At 40.5% G+C, this 18,245-nt stretch overlaps 1 protein-coding gene across 9 annotated transcripts in view; it reads right to left on the bottom strand.

Annotated features, from left to right (window-relative positions):
* The window catches only part of RBFOX2 (RNA binding fox-1 homolog 2), a 242,997-nt gene that overhangs the window by 94,458 nt on the left and 130,294 nt on the right, over positions 1 to 18,245 (bottom strand). For 4 of the 9 annotated variants that reach the window (XM_066596171.1, XM_066596164.1, XM_066596167.1 and 1 more), the window contains 2 exons: positions 17,065 to 17,203; positions 6,286 to 6,328 (listed from right to left, as the gene is read on the bottom strand). In XM_066596171.1, the coding sequence (XP_066452268.1) occupies positions 6,286 to 6,328; positions 17,065 to 17,203 (182 nt within the window). Of the gene's footprint in view, positions 1 to 6,285; positions 6,329 to 7,373; positions 7,414 to 17,064; positions 17,204 to 18,245 lie in introns of all 9 variants that reach the window. The other 5 variants (XM_066596172.1, XM_066596165.1, XM_066596168.1 and 2 more) reach the window with 3 other exon arrangements.

Genomic DNA, 18,245 nt, shown 5'->3' on the forward strand with positions numbered 1-18,245 from the left:
GCAGGATATCGGGCCCAGTTTCCCAGTCGATATCACGCTCGCCTGTATATAGGTAGCCTCACTAACTAACTTTACATGGCACTACTCTCAGAAAAATATATCTGATGTTTTCATGGATATAAATGAAGACGTAGGTTCACAAAATTATTTTGGAAAAACCAGGTGTCATTTATTTGAAAGTTCTTATTAACTAATGGCGGTTTATTTCTGACCTCTTGACCACTACGCTAATTTAAAATTTGCGCAAACACAAGTTTACTGATAAGACTATAAAATTAGGTTTCTTGTTACATTAAAATCTGGAGTGCTTTTGATCACAACATGTTTCTAAGATTATTAACGCCTCCTCACACAGCTCTTGGCTGTATGGAGAATGATCCGGAGGGATGACCTATCTTTGTGGGTAGTAATTTATTCACTGAGACATGATTTTTTTTTATGCAATATGTATGTGCTATATTAAAAAATTCTGTACACAAGAATGCTACCAATAAAAGCTAACTGTTATGTAAAAAAAATAAGCCTTAATGTTGGCCTAGCAACGAAAAAAATTGTCAAACATTATGGGTCTTGTAATATGGTGATAGTTGAAAGTTTAGCCACTCTTTAGAAGACAAAAAAAATGTGTTTCGCTAACTTTTGACAAGTCAGAGACATGTCAAAAGTACTGATCGCTAGAATGAGGGGGCTGCAGCGCTCATCCAAATGCTATGCCCCATCGGCTATCTTCATCGGTTTTTGGCTGCTTCCGGCAGCTGAAGACAGCCACATAGAAGAAAAAAAAAATTGCTATACACCTCCTATGACCAGGTCTTGAAAGTCTATTCTACAGATTTATAGCTGTTATGTTAAAGAATGCTTGTCCCCTCTGGAGGCTGAACCTTTGTTTTTCCTTCCCTAGACAGGATGCCACCTTGTCTTCAGATGATTTTGCATGCAATAACTTTGCAGCATATGTTCTCACGGGCCATCTATATACTTTAGCAAGTTAATTAGTACCTGCTAATCTCCACTTTAATAAGTGGTTGACCGCCAATCAGGATGGTACTGTACAGAGCACAGGGGAGAAGTCGACTGACAGGCTCTGATGCCACAGGGTGATCATGTAAGCACCACTGGGAGGCTCAAGTGGTTGTGGCATCAATCATAGCATAGGGAGGTGGGCCACTCCTAGCTTAGGGGAAATTGTAACCCTGCGGCTATGTACCCTTTCAGTGCCCACTGACCACCGCCTTCATAGCAGCTCTTCTGTGCTCCCTGTTCTCCACACAATTATAGTGCCTCCGAGTCAAGCCCGTAATGCCCCAACAATAAGGGGTGGCCTCCAGACCACAACTCCTGTCATATCACATACTCCATTTCCCTATCTTGCACTGCCGAGAGCTCCTTCCGTGGCTGCTCCTGCAAGACCAAGAGGAAAGAGTCAGGCATTCATAAGCCCGAGATGAGACTAGGAGTATGTGATGTGAGCACAGATGCAGGCGGCAGATGTTGCGGTACAGGACCTAGCTGCAGAGAATTGGCAGTAGTGTTCCTCTAGTCCTTAGTACTATAGTTGCTAGGGTGCCTCTGGGCCCCCCAGTCTAGGGGTTCAGTCTGTGACCCCTGCCACCCCTATAGCTAATAAAGTGATTGGTATTATAAACAATCCCATTTTATACATTGAGATATTTCTCAAAGACAACAATTAGGAGTGTATATATGCAAGTGTTTTAGGCCACTCACATAGGCAATAGCAAAATTGTTGCATTTTTGCCAAGGCAGAGCTACTTTGTACAGCGTTCAGAGTGGGTGTTTGCCTACGTTGCTTCTGCACTTTTAGTAAAGCAAGCCAATGATCTCCCCACTTCAATTTTCCCTCCCAGTGGCATAAACGGCTGCATTCAAAAATGCAGTAAAATGCTAAACACCGCATTCTACTGTGTTTTTGACAGCGTTAAAAATGCTCTCCATTGATTTCAGTGGGCAATCTACCATGTTTAAAAATGCTCATTGTTCAAAGCGGTTTACTTTCATGATAAATCCTTAAAGATGTAGTCTAGTTTGGGCCTTAAGTGGTTATCCACTGCGAATCCAGCAGTGCCAGCACCTCCACTTCCAGCTCAGCCTCAGACATCAGTCGCATGGTATGGAGCCTCTTCCCACTCTTGGTTACTGAAATGAGCCAAACTATCAACAAGTCACTCCCTTTCCCCATCTCTGCGTGGTCTAGGGCATGACAGGGTTGATAGGGTTAACAGGGAAGTGGAATGTAAGGTTGAAGTCAGAAAAAAAAAGAGTAATTGCGAAGGGGTGGAGCCAAAAAGTATGCAAAGACTAAGAACTGTAGGTGATATCAGTCATGAGGAGATCGCAACCAGAAAAGAAGCAAGTCCCAGCCTCCCAATCTTTGGATAAATCTGTGGGGATGGTCACATGAAGATCGAGGAAGGAGCTGTTGGAGGAGGTGGGATTGGGACTATGTTAGCCATGGTTGGATTGGGTCTGTCACCTCTTTTCTATGACAGTAGGGTAATCCCTGCAAAGATGATGGTGTGTCTAGTCTTGGGTAAAAGGCAAGTGGGTCTCCGAGGAGGTTGGAAGCACCTCAAGGCAATGGTTATATGCTTCATTTTACGTGGTGCGGTGAAAAATATTTGGTGCTCCAAGGACCTCCCCCTTTGTGTTGGTTGGTTATCTTGGGTTGATTACGTTGATTTATGCATTTTGTCTGTAATAATTATCTAAAAAACAGAAGATTGTTGTCTTCTATTTTTTATTTTTTTTTAATGTGGCCTGGTAATGGATAGTGATACAGCAGGGAGTTGCTCGGTTATACTAACGTCAAATAATTTATTCCAGAAAGCATAAATGCTCCTTCCCCGATAAAAAAAGCCAATGCAGTAGTTATTACTAGAGATGAGCGAGCATACTCGTTAAGGTTTACTCGAGAGATCATCGCCTTTTTCGAGTACCTGCTGGCTCGTCCCTAAAGATTCGGAGGGGCTGCGGGGGGCGGCAGAGGGGAGCGGGGTGGAGAGAGAGAGATCTCTCTCTCCCTCCCTATCCCCTCCACAGCCCCCCTGAATCTTCAGGGACGAGCCAGCAGGTACTCGAAAAAGGCGATGATCTCTCAAGTAAATCGCCTTAACGAGTGTGCTCGCTCATCTCTAGTTATTATTAATATTTAAGAGGCCGATAAGCTAGTGTTCTCTTGATTAGTTATTTCTTTCCATCAAACTGCCAGACGGTCATGATGTAATCTCAGTTCTGACCAGCTCAGATTTACTTAAATTTATATGTTCAGTTTTTAAGTCAAATAGATAGAATTCTGACTTGTACAGTTGGAAGGGACCTTCAAAGTCTTCGGGTCTATAGAATCCTAGAATGGTAGAGTTAGAAGGGTCCTGCTCAATATAGAATTACCAAATCATCCCAGACAGATGTCTGTCCAGCCTCTGAAGACTTCCATTGAAGGAGAACTCACCACCTCCCGTAGCAACCTGTTCCACTCATTGATCACCCTCACTATCTAATATCTAATCTGTGTCTTCTCCCTTTGTTTCATCCCATTGCTTCTAGGCTTTCCGCTTAGTATTTTAGAGTCTGTGTGATATTACATGGAGTGTAGCACAGACAATACTTGGGGGTAGGGTGGCACAGACTTTCCAATGACAGGATTCACGTAAACCGCTGCGGGTCTCCCTGCAGCATTTTACCCATACACTCTGCTGGCAGAGACAGTGTATGGCAGTGCACATGCCCACATATCACATGCACATGTGCAGTGAATTTTTATTTTTTTTTAAATTCCCTGGTCTGTTTCAGGGCAGGGATCCGTATGAAAATGCTGTCCATACACAATGTGTTGCATCTAGTCAGCGTATCATACACAGCCTATACAAATGTATGGGGCTCACATGTCTTCACAGGCTCAGATTCCCAGCACTCATACAGCTATCAAATCTGCAGTCAGTGGGGCTTATTTATAGATTTCTTTTAATAGTGTCTAAAAGCTAGAGAAACTGGAAATTTAGAGAGACTGCAAATTTAGAGAGCATTCACACAGTGTTGTTATACAAGCAGTGCAACTCCACTTAGTGGGCTCCGTGGCAGCTGCTGTGACGGAATCCCCGAGCGGAAACAAAAGATCCATTCACTTCTGTTGTGAAGCGTACACCTCTTTGTGTCCATTTGATAAGGTTTTCATTTGTTTCCAGTTTATTTGGGGAGTATAAAATAACATAAGCAAAGTTTAGACCAAACAGTTGGCTTAGTTTATGCCAAAAATTACAACTAACTTTGGCGCAGTTTAGGCCACATCCCTCTACTGAGGTTTTATTAGTCTATTCTGCTATATCTTTATGTTGTAGGCAAAGCAGCATGAAGCTGTACTTACAGGCGAGAGACTCATGCGACTTCAGTCCAATGCAATATGGACAGAACTTGTTCGAGAAAGGAACACATTCATTTGAATGGGTTCATGTACACAAGCAATTTTTCACTTGGGCCAATGGTTTAAAAAAAAAAAAAATCACAACACATATATATTGTGACCATGCAAACACACAAACACCTAGTAACACAGCTAACAAAGATCAATTAACAGTTATGCTGCTTTGCCCACAGCAAGCTGGAAAAACTACAGCGAAGATAACTGCATGTAGTGGAGCAAAACGATCAGTTTTCTGCAAAAAAATTAAACACTTTAAAAGAGGCTCTAGGACCCTGTTGGGCAGTCTCTACTTTTGTGACCCGGGCTGGCATGTGTGGCTGAGCATTATCCTGCTGCCTCTTGGAAGCTGCCATGAGAGGAACACATGTGGCTGCAGGATGTCCTGAACATATCGCTGGGCTGCCATTGTCCCTCATACCACAACTAGGGGTGACCAATTGTCATATGTGATGACCCCCCAGTTCACATCAGCAGTGGGGGCACATTGCTGTGCCACAGCAAAGGTAGACAGGAACACAGCTGTTTGTCCCCAAACTAAACCTGGATTAGCCACTGAAGTCAACCCGGTTCCACTCCGTATCAGTCCAGTTTTAGCGTTCATGAAACCACTGCTGCAAACGGAGGAGATATGGTGGAGGTCAAAGGCCTACACGAAATGGGGGCCGCGAGACCAAATGTCCCTTAGCCAAGCACCTAGAAATGGTTCACACAGACACGGAGAATGCAATGATGGCACCACCTGTCTCTGGATGGCGGACAACTAAATAGTTGGAGCTGCTGGTACTTGCCAGACGTTCCTCTCTACTGGTGGCCTGACAAGGGCGTCATGAGCCAGATCGCCTTCAGTACCCTCATACATCCACTGGTCCCAACACCTCCTAACAGTCTGGTCAGAACAACCCAGGTGGGGGACAATTAGTCAATACGACCATCCAGCTTCTACAATCCCAATAATGCGCTCCCTCTGAAACTGAGGGAAGGGGTTATCACCTGCAGTACTCTGCCACCCCTCCGATACGCCAGTTTCGTGCGGTTTTCAGCCATCCAAGATGACTGCAATTTTTAACTACCTAATGCACACTGTGGACTGCACCGATTGGCTAGAGCTAATACCATGATCAGCTCTGGCCAGTTATAGAGCAGGTATAGTGCATCAGTATTCTAACACTACCAGTGCATTGTGGGGATTAGTCTCAAGATTGGACAGTCCAAAAGAGGGCCCAGCGGATCGGAGGGACAGTAAAGAAGAACTGCAGGTAATATAAACCCTTCCCTTTTATCCTAGGACAGAATTTTGTCCAAAAAGTGGAGTGTTGATTAAATATCATACATCAAATCCAACCATAATGAAAAAAAGACATGCAAGCATCCAACTACTGCAGTGATGTCTGAAAAACCAAGAAACAGGCGACAAATGCCCAAAGACTGGTCAGGTATGAAAAGCAAAACTCTCATATCGTATCACTGCAAACCAGCAAGTAAGCTTTCAACTCAGCAGTGTTGCTTGAACAAACAAGAAATGCAATGTGCCAGCCATACATTATGAGCCCATTGCATTTTGTAGCAGGACTCATTTGCAAATACTATAAATGGCTATGTAAAGGTTTGGACAAACGGATCATGCTTCTAGAGGTCTCTTTGAATTGAACATGTAAAATTGATTTCACTTATACATTTTACAAATGATGGTCTAATCATACCTTTGTTCTGCTTAAGATTTCAAAGGCTCTGTTCCCTTCTCCAACAAGGCATTAATTATAGGTTAGTAATTTAAATCTTGGCTCACAGCAATCTGCACTCTGATTGGTTGGCAAAAAGGGGGGAGGAAGGCCATGTGGGAGGGCGCCTACCTGAGGTAGTTTAGGGTTTAAGATTGGTTCCTGTAAGACTAGTCTATAATAGAACAAAAACAATATTGAAACCCTGACAAACAAAAGAGCTAAAATATAACATGATAAGAATGATGAACATAAGACTCCTGTGGAAAGAAAGTGGTTGAACGTGAAACCCAGCCCTCTTCCCCATTCACTCAGTGGCCCACACACTCCCAGTCATTGGGAAGGAGCAAGCCAGCCTGTAGTATCAAATAGTAAAAAAGCATGTTAAAATTGCTTATTCAACACTTGTATCCCTCTTTACCCACCAAGAGGACAAATCTAAACTCAGGGGTATTTGGAAGGCTAGGAATGGAGGCAGAAATGGAGAGGACCAAAAGTATATAAAAAGGGGGGAGCAACACACAAAAGCAAGAGAAATAGAAAAAGTATGAAAGCACAAAAAGGGAAAGTTACAGTTGCAGGAGGGAGTGTAATAGAATTACATAAGTTTTAGAATACATATATACACACACATATGAATAGAAACATATACATACATATATATATGTATATATACACACATACATATATTCTTTCCCCTCTCCACCTCCAGTCCTAAACTAAATTTCTTAACTAACCCAGAATGAAATAGGTAACCAGCACTTTGACGATTGAGACTCTTGTTATGTTGGGGCCAGAGCATCTGACTGTAGCGGGGAGGCGACCATCACAATTGCATGCATTAAACGCCTTGACTAGAATGTATTCACTGCCACCACAACATCACCAACTTTTTCTCAAAGTCTACCATTCCAACAGCCAGAGCAGTGTTTAAAAAACAGCATGCCTGCATTCCCAGACAACACTCCACCGATGTTACAAAGGGAAAGAAAAAACATGATTAAATAAGACCATGAATTACTGCACTAAAAAGGTTTAAAGACACAATTCAAAATAAGAATGGAAAAAAGTGATATGAATGGAAATTAAGGCTGGCTTGCATGGGCAAAGAGGGAAGGGGAAGTGGGAAGCAGGGTGGAATTATAATTGATTGATATCAAAATATCTTAGGGTTTTTAAAAATGTATTTGGTATTTTTAAATTCTTCGTTGCATACTTACATATAATTCAGTGCCATAAAATCCATCCTGATATAGCACACTATAGAATCACACCAGGAAAGGGGGTGGGATATAATGATAAAAAAACAAAAAAACAAAAACAAAACACATTCCGGTTATTAACAGCAGCTGCATGCACCATGCCATATAAATCATAAGCAGGCAAAAGATGTATGAATAACCCTTTTCTCCCCACCCTGACCACAATCAACAGCATCTGATGTAAACTAAACCTCCCACAAAAAACATACAACTTTTAGTACATTAAGGGTTGAAAATAGAAAGGAATCATTTAAATTGACCTTGTCGATACATAGAAAATAATCCTATCAAAAAAGTTGACCTTTTTGCATAAGTTTACACAAAATAATGTCCACAGAAAGACTCTATGGTGAAAGTATTATGCAACAACACCTTTGATGCACCATAGCGTACATTGTAGAATAAGACAAATTCTATAGTCCCTGGCTTTTACATACATACTGGCTTTTTTTTTTTAAAACTTGAATACATTTTAGTGCTTTTAAATCATGATTTTGTGGTACATTGCTGGTAAAATGTCAGATGTCCTATACGGTGTTCTCAAGTGTACTCTCTGCGCAAGTTATCTAAAATATTGAAAAAAGACCCCACAAAACGAAAAAGTTAAAATTTAAAATGGAGAGTTTTCTTAGGCCAATCAAAACACAAGGGTACATTTCTGATCCTGACCCATGCACAGGTCTGATCTCCCAAAAGGCATCATAGGTCCATTTCTTTGCCCATATTGCACTCATGTAAAAATTAGCCTTGGGCCACCGTCGCACCTTGTTGTAATTTTAAAACGCACAAGTTTTTCTGGCTTTAACCCTTTCCAATCCAATTTGTATCCTGGTTTTCCTAGGGGAATTACTCTTTTTCTGCCGTTATACAACGGCACTGTCTGCTGGCTAAAGCCAGTACTGCATGAGGTGACACGTTGGATAGGCTCCGACAGAGAGGCTGGCAATATACAGTAAGAGAACCCCGACGGGCATCTTCCAACATCGGAGTGGTACAGCCTTAAATCATAATGTCTTAAGACGTCAGACAATGGATTGGAAAGGGTTATTTTGCATAATTCTAGAAGCACGTTTCCACAAAACTTCAAAAGCTCCACAAACCCAAATGATATGCATGTAGATATTAGTTAAAATTCTGTAGTTGAATATAAATATCTAGTGTTTTTAGCCCAACCAAAAGTGTGCAAATCTTTTTCAGAGTAAAATGATCTTTAAAAGACAGGAGGATGCATTTTTGAGCCCATGGGTGGGTCAGCATGAAATAGATGACACACTTGTTTTAACCAAGTAGAGTAACCTTTTTTCTAATTTTTTATTTAGAATTCTTTTTTTTCCTAAGTTACTGTGATGCAATATTGGGCAGCCATCCTAACTGGGCCGTTCAAGAATATGCTTTACAACAGCCACGTTCTATTAATGCTGTATTCTAAAGTGGACTCCTAGATTTCCGTAGGTGTATGCGCTCTAGGCATGCTCTGTTACCTGTGGAGGTCACAGCAGAGTCATCAAGATATGACCAGAATAATGCCATGATCCTATAAGAAAGGCTCTAGCTTTTTTGTATTATTACCTGTGAAAATAACATGACTGCTTAAAAGTTGTCAGATTTGTAAGTAACTGTACATAATTGATGCATATGCTAAAAAATGTAAACCATCTAAAAACAAAAAAGGTAAAACCCTATAACTGTTGGACAACACACAGAAGGGGGTCCATATATCTTTAGCCCAGAAAGGATTATAATCCTTTAAATACTTCTGCATTTTGTATTGTTACATCTTTCATGCAAAAATGAAAACATTACTGACACTATACGAAAGGCCATTGTGTTTTTCCATTTAAGAGACTTTGCGAGTCATGAACCTTGCAATGAAAAGGTTACAACTATATATAAAAACACAGGATCAAGCAGTCTGTATGGCTGCCCCATAACAGCATCCAAATTCATGTTAATCTCCACTTTCCCCATCTCTTCTTTTTCTCCAGATGTTTTTTTTCTTCTAACATTAGCCTTTCTTGCTGCCCCTTCTTGCTATCACATCTAGCTGATTTTCAAACTGATCCTTTGTACAAATTTCTGCTAATACTGGTCATCTGACCATATCACATATTGACCTTTTGTAATGGATATTAAGAAAAGTTCAAATAGCCTCAAATGCCTTAAGTTTTCATACTTAGTTTGTTTTTATGTATATAAAAAAGGTCTTTAACCCTTTCCACTCCACTGTCTGACATCTTAAGACATTATGATTAAGGGCTGTCCAGCTCCGATGTTGGAAGACATCTGTCAGGGTTCTCTTACTGTATATTGCCAGCCTCTCTGCTGTAGGAGCCTATCCAACGTGACACCTCATGCAGTACTGGCTTTAGCCAGCAGATAGCTCTGTTTTATAACAGCAAAAAAAGAGAGTAAGCCCCCTAGGAAAACCAGGATACAAATTGGATTGGAAAGGGTTAAAAAAGGATAGTAGTTGAAAATAAGAATTGTCCTGTTCCAAAATATACTTCATTTCTGTATTCTTTTTTTTTTAAATTGTAATGGGAAAAGGTTTACAAAATCTCAAAATAAAAATGATATTTGACAAAAAAGGATAGTGGCCATCTTAAGGTAACAATGTGTCACTTCTGCAGTGTCAGGAGAAGAAAGTTAGACAGTGATGTCAATTACTCTCCTGGCAAAGAGGCATAGTCTTGTGCTGAATGGATTGAAGGTTTTATTCTCAGTTAATAAATCTTGATATACTGAGATATATGTTGAGTCCGTAAACCTGATTGAGGAACTGCTAGAACTGATGTACCCTCTTTTCAAGTGGACAAGTCCTTCATCAGAGTAGCAGCTTCCCTGCTGACCAAGCTGTTTATTATCCTTCATGGGTTTTTCCTGAGCCTAGTATGTCATGCATGTTGGGTCACTTTTCCACAAAGTCTCCTGGAATTACCTTTGGACTTGGTATACGCAACCATTTGCAGTTATATCCTTTGCTATGTACACTATATTGACAAAAGTATTGGGACACAGATAGTGATGAAATTTGATTTTATTCACATTTTTCAATACAGTGTTGGGCTGCCTTTTGTCCCAATAACTGCAGTAAGCCTCCTTGGCATGTTTTCAACAAAATCCTGATAGATGTGTGGAAGGATTTGCCTCCATTCCTCGAATATAGCTTTAGATGTTGATGTGGGAGATGAGCATGTTAGATGTGCACAGATATGGCGTTCTAGTTCTTCTCAAAGATGCTTGATGGGATTGAAACTTGGACTTTGGGCCAGCCAATGAAGGTAGACATTCTTCTCCTCAAACCAAGCCTCAGTATTGCGTGCTGTATGACATGGAGCTCTGTCATGCTGGTAGAGACAAGTAGCTGTAACAAGGTATTGCCACAGGGTAGGTAATGCTACATTGTCCAGAATGTGTCTGTACCAATTGGTGTTCACTATAAATCAATGGCCCTAGTCCTTCCCAGCAAACACCACATCATAATAGATACTCCTTTAAACTTCTGGGATGATGCAGTCATACAAATCAGAAGATGGTGTACTGAGTAAGCTGTTCACAACACTAGCTTCCACTCATTTCCAGTCCAAGACCAACATTCACTGACGCAATGTTTGGCTTGTGTGTAGCCGCTTGACCATGGTAAAGCTTCACATGCAGTTCCCTACGGATTAGTCTGGTGCTAATGGATATTCCAACGGCCTGTGAGACCTGAGCGAGCCTTAACAGATGGTACAAGGCTTTGCTGCCCAGGTTTTGTCAGTTTACATGGTCTCCCCAAACGGGGCTGCCCTGCACACAGACATTTTCCATTTTCGAACAACATTGTGAACAGTGGACTTTGGAAGGTCCAAAAGCACTAAGATGTCCTATACTAATTGATTGCTCAGGTGACATCTCACCACTATAGTCTATTGGAAGTCTCTCAACTGTACACTTTGGGCATTCTGATTTTTTATTTTTTTTTACTGTGATATGCCTGTGTGATACTCTTCTTTATACTTCATGATCACACATCTCCCCTTCCCCTGACTGAATTGGATTGGTGGTCATCCCAATACTTTTGTCAACATAGTGTAGCTTGAAGGACAATAGTCTGAAAATTTGCTACAACCTGTAGGTCTTTGGAATCGTGATTAAACTAATAAAGTGTAATCCATTTTTAAAAGTGCATCTAAACCCAAGTCTGTGGTGTTTCCCTTCTATTGAATTTGTGATTCTGATTCTCCATGGCCGTAGGGGCTGAAGCCGCACAAAGCTTTTAAATACTACCAGATAGATTTGTGCAACCAATGCAAAGCCATTTTTTAAATCTGACATCTGTGGTAAAAACGTATTAGAAAAAGAAACAAAAAAAACAACAAAAAAAACACATTTTGAAAAATTACTTGAATAGGAAAAATCATTCCGAACATGTAGTTTATTTGTGCTTAATTTTGGCCTATATGTTTTGTAAACAGATACCCCTGTCTCACAAGATAGTGGACATTCAGTAAATGCAAACTATGTTGGCATCATTTCGTACCCATACATTTATTTTAGACATCAAAAGGCTTATAAAATTTGCGGAGCCATTGAGATATTCAGGACAACGGAACCCTCTGCTCCCCCCAGAGTATTCCCATTTCAGAAACTACACCCTTTACTTCTGTTGCCCCCAAATGTACAAGTTTTGTTTGGGCTATTAGATGTATGCACATTTTACGTGTGCCCCCACATTAAACCGACAGAGTATATAACGGTTTTCCTTTTTAATTTAATTTTTTGGGGGAGGAATGGAGTGGAAAAAAAGTAATGAGGTCATTGTTGTACTGATTTCATTGCTTTGGCATTCACCATGCATTTCACTTTATTCTGCTGGTTAAGTCAAATCCGGCGATGCCAAATTTAGATATATATATATATATTTTTATTTTTTATTTTTTTTATATATTTAATTTTTTTTTTTACTATTTTTGCTCAATTTTTCATTGCCATATTTCCGTACCCATAGGTTTTTTAATCTTCAACTCTGTGCAAGGGCTTGTTTTCTGTGGGAGAGGCTGACATTCATTGGCACTAAAACATTTCAGTGTAGACAAACGTTTGATTGCTGTCAAAATCTGCCACTCTTTTGTGCTTTTTCTATACGCCGCTCATCGTGCAGTATAAATAGTTTATTCTGCAGGTTAGTACAATTGCAGAGATAGCATTTCCCCCCCCCCCCCCTTTTTCATAGAAATTCTTTTCTAGCATCACTAAATTCAGCAACTGATTTTTTGCTCAAATACAGAGCTGTGGGAGGACTTGTTTTTTGAAGGATGAGTAGACTTGTTTTTTAATACCACTTTGGGTACAAGGTGCCTTTTCAATCATGTTCTATCTTAGACGTTTAGTGTTCTAGAAAAATAAGCACAGGTACATGAGGACAGTTTCCAAATATTCTGCATACTTTTTAATATAAAATGACAATTTAAGTAATATTTTTAAAAAACTGAGTCAGCTGACTCCATCTTATTTTTATAATTACGAAAAAAAACACTTTAACGACTTTAAAAAGATGCAGACCTACAGCCAATGTCTGGATGCAATATAGCATTATAAATGCACTACAGTGTGCTGGACTATCGCATTTCCTTCCTTCAATTCTTGGTGGTTTTATGGTTTATTGCACTTTTTCTGACATTTTCCAATTAACTTTTCTACAGGAAGAAAAAAAAAATAGAAAAAAGAAGAGTGTCCAAGAAAATACGCCTCTAAGAAAATGCATGTACCAGTTTATAAAAAAGTGGGCTCTTACATATTTTAGGGGCAAAAAAAAGAAGGAAACCTAAAAGCAGTATTTGGGCTTTTACCAGATGAAGCCAGTTAAGCCCATAACTATACAACCTATTTTGTCACTTGCTGTTCAGCAATATTTGGTTTTTCATCTCTGCCTGCAAAAAAATAAGCCCTTGACATAAAAAAGCTGTGTTTTTGAAAGGCAAAGTTTATTTTCCAACAGCACTAAATTGAAAAATATACATGCCCAGACCATAATCTACCACAAATACGAGACAAATCGACAGCAAAATCCAGATGTGCACGTCTGTGTGAGCATGCTGCCGATGTGAAAACCTGCAGCATGCTCTGGTTTTTATGTGGCATGTGTACGTGCGGCTTTGAAAGCCTCATCTATATGTATTGTACTGTATATGCTTCAGAGTTGCAGTTTTTATTTTATTTGTGCACAATACTTTTATAAAAGTTGTAACATTTTTCCATCAATGTACCTTTTATGAGGGTTTTTTTCATTGACACCATTTTGGGGTAAACTATGGGACTTAACTACACAATCATTTGATCACTTCCTTTGATTACACTGCAGTTTAACTGCCATCAGTAACCCCAAGGACAACTGGGAGGTGTGTGGGGGGGGGGGGGGGGGGGTTGATGGGCTGCCATGGCTCCATCAGCAGGAAAATAAATCTTGGAATGTCACAAAATACTAAATTTATTAGAATGTTTTTATTGTGCACAAGTAAACAAAATTTATATAGTTTATATTTTTACTAAGACGGAATCGGATTTGTATTGACCGAGAGAATACATTTATCATGTCACAGAACACTGTGAAAATAAAACCCTCCAAAAAGTGGAATTTGTTTTTAAACCACTAACAAAAAAAAAAAAAGTAAAAAATTATTAAAATTGCATATACAGCAACATTGTGCCAATTTAAAAAAAAAAATGCAACCCGATCTGCTCCCGCTAGATTGCAGAGCGTTAACGACCAAGCGCCGTAAACATACGGTGCTTGATCTAAGAGTTAAATCTTGGCCAATAGTAAATATACGGCACGAGATTAAAGTTCCTGCAATCTAGTTGGAGCAGGACGGGTTCTCAGTTGTTAGACACAGCCGACAACGCAAAAGAGAAGGTACAAGCGGACTTTAATGGACTCTGCCTTCATTTATAGGACACCGTAGCGCTATGTAGAGAATACAGGAAGCGGCAGCGCCATTTCCTGCATGCGACCCAGCGATCACATGACTGCCGGCAACCAATCTCACACTAGGGGAATGTTTTCTTCTGTAACAGAGGCTCCTATAGATGCTACAGTTACACTTAAAAAGTGTGAAATTGAAAAAATTATTAAAATAAATACAAAATGCAGATGTTTCCCAGAAGTCTATGAAGACATGAAAAACTTAGATTTCATAAGTAGGGAAAAATAAATTACAAAAATAAGAATATGTACTGTATATACCGGCGTATAAGACGACTTTTGAACCCCGAAAAATCTGCTCTGAAGTCGGGGGTCGTCTTATGCCGGTAATACAAAAAAAAAATAAAAAATCATTACTCACCTCCCCCGGCGTTCTGCGGCGCTGCTGCAGGCTGTCGCTCCCTCCTGGTCCCCGGCAGAGCATTGCTTTCTGGACACAGGGCTTGAAATCCCCGCCTTCAGAAAGCTAATACTGTGATTGGCTAACACACGCTGTCAGCCAATCACAGCCATTCAATGACATCATTGAATGACTGTGATTGGCTGAAGGCACATGTGTTTTAGCCAATTGCAGCCATTCAATGATGTCATTGAATGGCTGTGATTGGCTGACGGCCCTGCGTCCAGAAAGCAATGCTCTGCCGGGGACCAGGAGGGAGCGAACGCCGGGGGAGGCGAGTACATATTTTTATTTTTTTTTTGCTCCACTCTATTCCCGGCGTATAAGGTGACAGTTGGGGGGTCGTCTTATACGCCGGAATATACGGTATATAAAGAAAAAAATCAGCACACCAACATAAATTGTGCTAAAGCCACCATGTAATTCGAGATTATACAAATTATGAATCAAAAATGTTTAAAACACCGTAAATTTTAATTTTTCAAATTAAGAACCAAATAAGTACTGGTGATCAGTTTGACGATTTAGATGGGCTTTTGAAATAATGGCAATAAGCAGAAACGTTAGATAAATTTTGAACATTTCATCCAGTCTCTGAAACACACCTTTAAAAAGGTGCAAAACAGGCTGATCCCTACGAGGTTAAATTAAAATACATGAAGGAAAAAAAAAAAACTAAAAAACAAAAATCAAATGGAAAAAAAAGACCTGAAAGAAGCCTTCTAGAGTTCATGGACAAGTGTTGTCCTCATGAGACAAACCCTACTGATAACCGGGAATCGTCCAAGTATCTTAGAATTCATTTTAAGTGTATCTGATTGGTAAGGGTCCACCCCCTTGGGGCTCCATCGATCATGAGAATGCAGGTCCCCAAGTACTCTGCCGCCTCCTGTAGTACCCTGGGAATGAATGGAACAGTAATGCACACGTGTGACCACTGGTCTATTCATTCCATTGCCCCCTTTTTCTTTATTGTGGGGCTTCCCAGTGGTCAGACTCTCACCAGATACTTATCACCTATCCTGTGGATAGTTCTTGTCCTACAAAACAAACTAAATAAATCGGAAAACCGTTCACAGCAAACTTGTTAGACGTATAGAATGGGTGCATTACTCTAATGCATATAATTGCCTTGGCATGGAGGTTGCGATGTCACAGACACGACCTTTACCAAATGCCTGCACGTGTGAAGCCGCCCACATCACTCAGCCTCCTCCATCCCAGTGGACGAGACTACTGGAAGGGTCACATATAGCCATGGCATAGCTTCACGAGTGCAGAAGAATGGTGCTAATATTCAATAAGGACAGTGTCAGAACCTTCACTTAATCATCATGCAGGACAATTCGTTATATTCAGTATAGAGTGGCTAACCCCTTTAAATCAATGCAGTATTTGTAATGTGTAAAATCATGCAAAAAGTTCATTTCTAAAAAGCTTTAACATCACTTAACTTTTTTTTCTTTGAGAAAGATGCTGTGAATGAAGGTCTATGACTACGGTTATTCATACATCATTCAAATTTGCTCACCCAGTTATTATGTATGAGGCCACAATTCATGCGTGTCAGCTATGACTGGTCACACAAACAGAAGTGCAGTTATTGACAAGCTTTATATAGAGCCTCCTCCCCGCCCCCACAACCCGGTCCTGCCCTTCCATCTAGATATACACTAATCTTAGGGCCATTCATCACTTGTATCATCTGTAAATATTCTGTCCGCAAACTCTCCTCGCTTCCATCTGACAGCAGCCTTCCGTATACTAAGTAAGGTGTGAGGATTCTTTACGGTTGTACTTTTGCTCTATCACATAATCACATTGTATGTGAAAAATCTCTAAAATAAGTCTTCTGCACTTTAATCTAAAATAGTAAAGATTTATTGAAGCCATTTCTTTACACAGAACCAGTCATCAACTACAACCACCAAAAACTAAGTTACGGTGCTTATTTAGGTGATGCTGCGTGCGCCTCTCATAGAGATGAATGGGAGGTGCACAGCCTCCTGAAAAGAATCAACCTTCTGCAAGTGTGCCGACTTCACCGGGGGAATACCACAGGAATGGAGAACTGGGCGAGTATGAGAGACCGCTCCCCTTCACCTAAACTATAAGTACCACAGCTTAGTTTATGGTCGCTGACAGATTCCCTCTAAACATTGCTCTATCCATGACAAGGACAGCACTACTACCCAAAGCTGTCTGGCATCTACGCTATATTCCTAGTCCATCTTATGGTTCTTTCTTCCTCAGTTATCCCTCTGAAATTTAAGCCTTCCACTTACCCAGGGTAGGTTGGGATGGCAGTAGGTGGTACTGCTCGCACAGCCCCATAAACAGTCCTCCCACGTCCCCTTAAGTGTGCCCCTCTAAAGGCTGCTGCCGTGGTGGCTGCCGCCGCCGTAGGGTAGGGAAAACCAGGAACTGCAGAAGAAAAGAAGAATGAAGGATAGAGAAAAAGGAACACAAAGATGAGACAAATGAAACCAAAGTAACCTTGTTATATCAGAGGAAGCGGTCACTCCTGCATTCTCCTTATGTACGGTAGCAGATTATTAAATAGTTATCAACTCCCAACTGCTACATTAACCCTTTAGTGACCAAGGATTATGGTGCTCCTATGTCCAGGTCACATGCTGCAGTTCTGGCATTTCCCCTTTCAAAAGAAATAAACTATTTTTCTGGTGACATATCTACCCTCTTCTCTTGAGGGCTCGTTTCTTACAAGACGAGCTGCATTTGTCAATGGTTTCCATTTAAAGCACCATATAATGTATTGGAAAACTTAAAAAAGAGAAGTACCTGCGCATTTTCACTCTAGAGCACTCCTGCTCAGTTGGACATTTTTAGCCTATTTCGGCAGCTGAAGACGGCCCTTATAGCGCTACATGGGGCGGTCTTCAGCTGCCAGAAGGAGTCGTAAACAGCAAATGAAGGAAGAGTGCTCTAAATGGAAATTTGTTAAGAGTACCTGGACTTTTAAAGTAGTGTAAAATGACATCATTGTTTGAGGGCGTGGGCTGTTTTTAAGGGCTCACTCACACGATCATATTATGCAGACGTAATACATAGTGCTAGAGGCCCATAGATTTACATTTAAGACATTCAGCCCTACTTTTCTTTCTTGATTTCCACCCGTGAAGAAAATGCAGCATGTCCTATTTTGGTGCACAATTCACACCATTCTAGTCTGTAGGTGTATAAAATCTGCAGAGAATGTGCATGCCATATGCGTTTTTGCCGCGTAGCACGCAGTGAAAATATGTTGTGAGTGAGCCCTAACATGTTCATGGTGTAGTAAAATGGCATGTTCTTTATTCTGTGGGTCGGTACAAATAGAGATACCAAGTTTATTAAAAAAAAACAAAATCCTTTTTTTTTTTAAATTGCTTTCTGTCACCATCTTCTGATCACCATAAGTTTTTACAGTCAATAGGGCTGTGTGAGAGCTCTTTTTTACAACCTG

Source organism: Eleutherodactylus coqui, chromosome 3, assembly GCF_035609145.1.
Source record: "Eleutherodactylus coqui strain aEleCoq1 chromosome 3, aEleCoq1.hap1, whole genome shotgun sequence".
Lineage (NCBI taxonomy): Eukaryota > Metazoa > Chordata > Amphibia > Anura > Eleutherodactylidae > Eleutherodactylus > Eleutherodactylus coqui.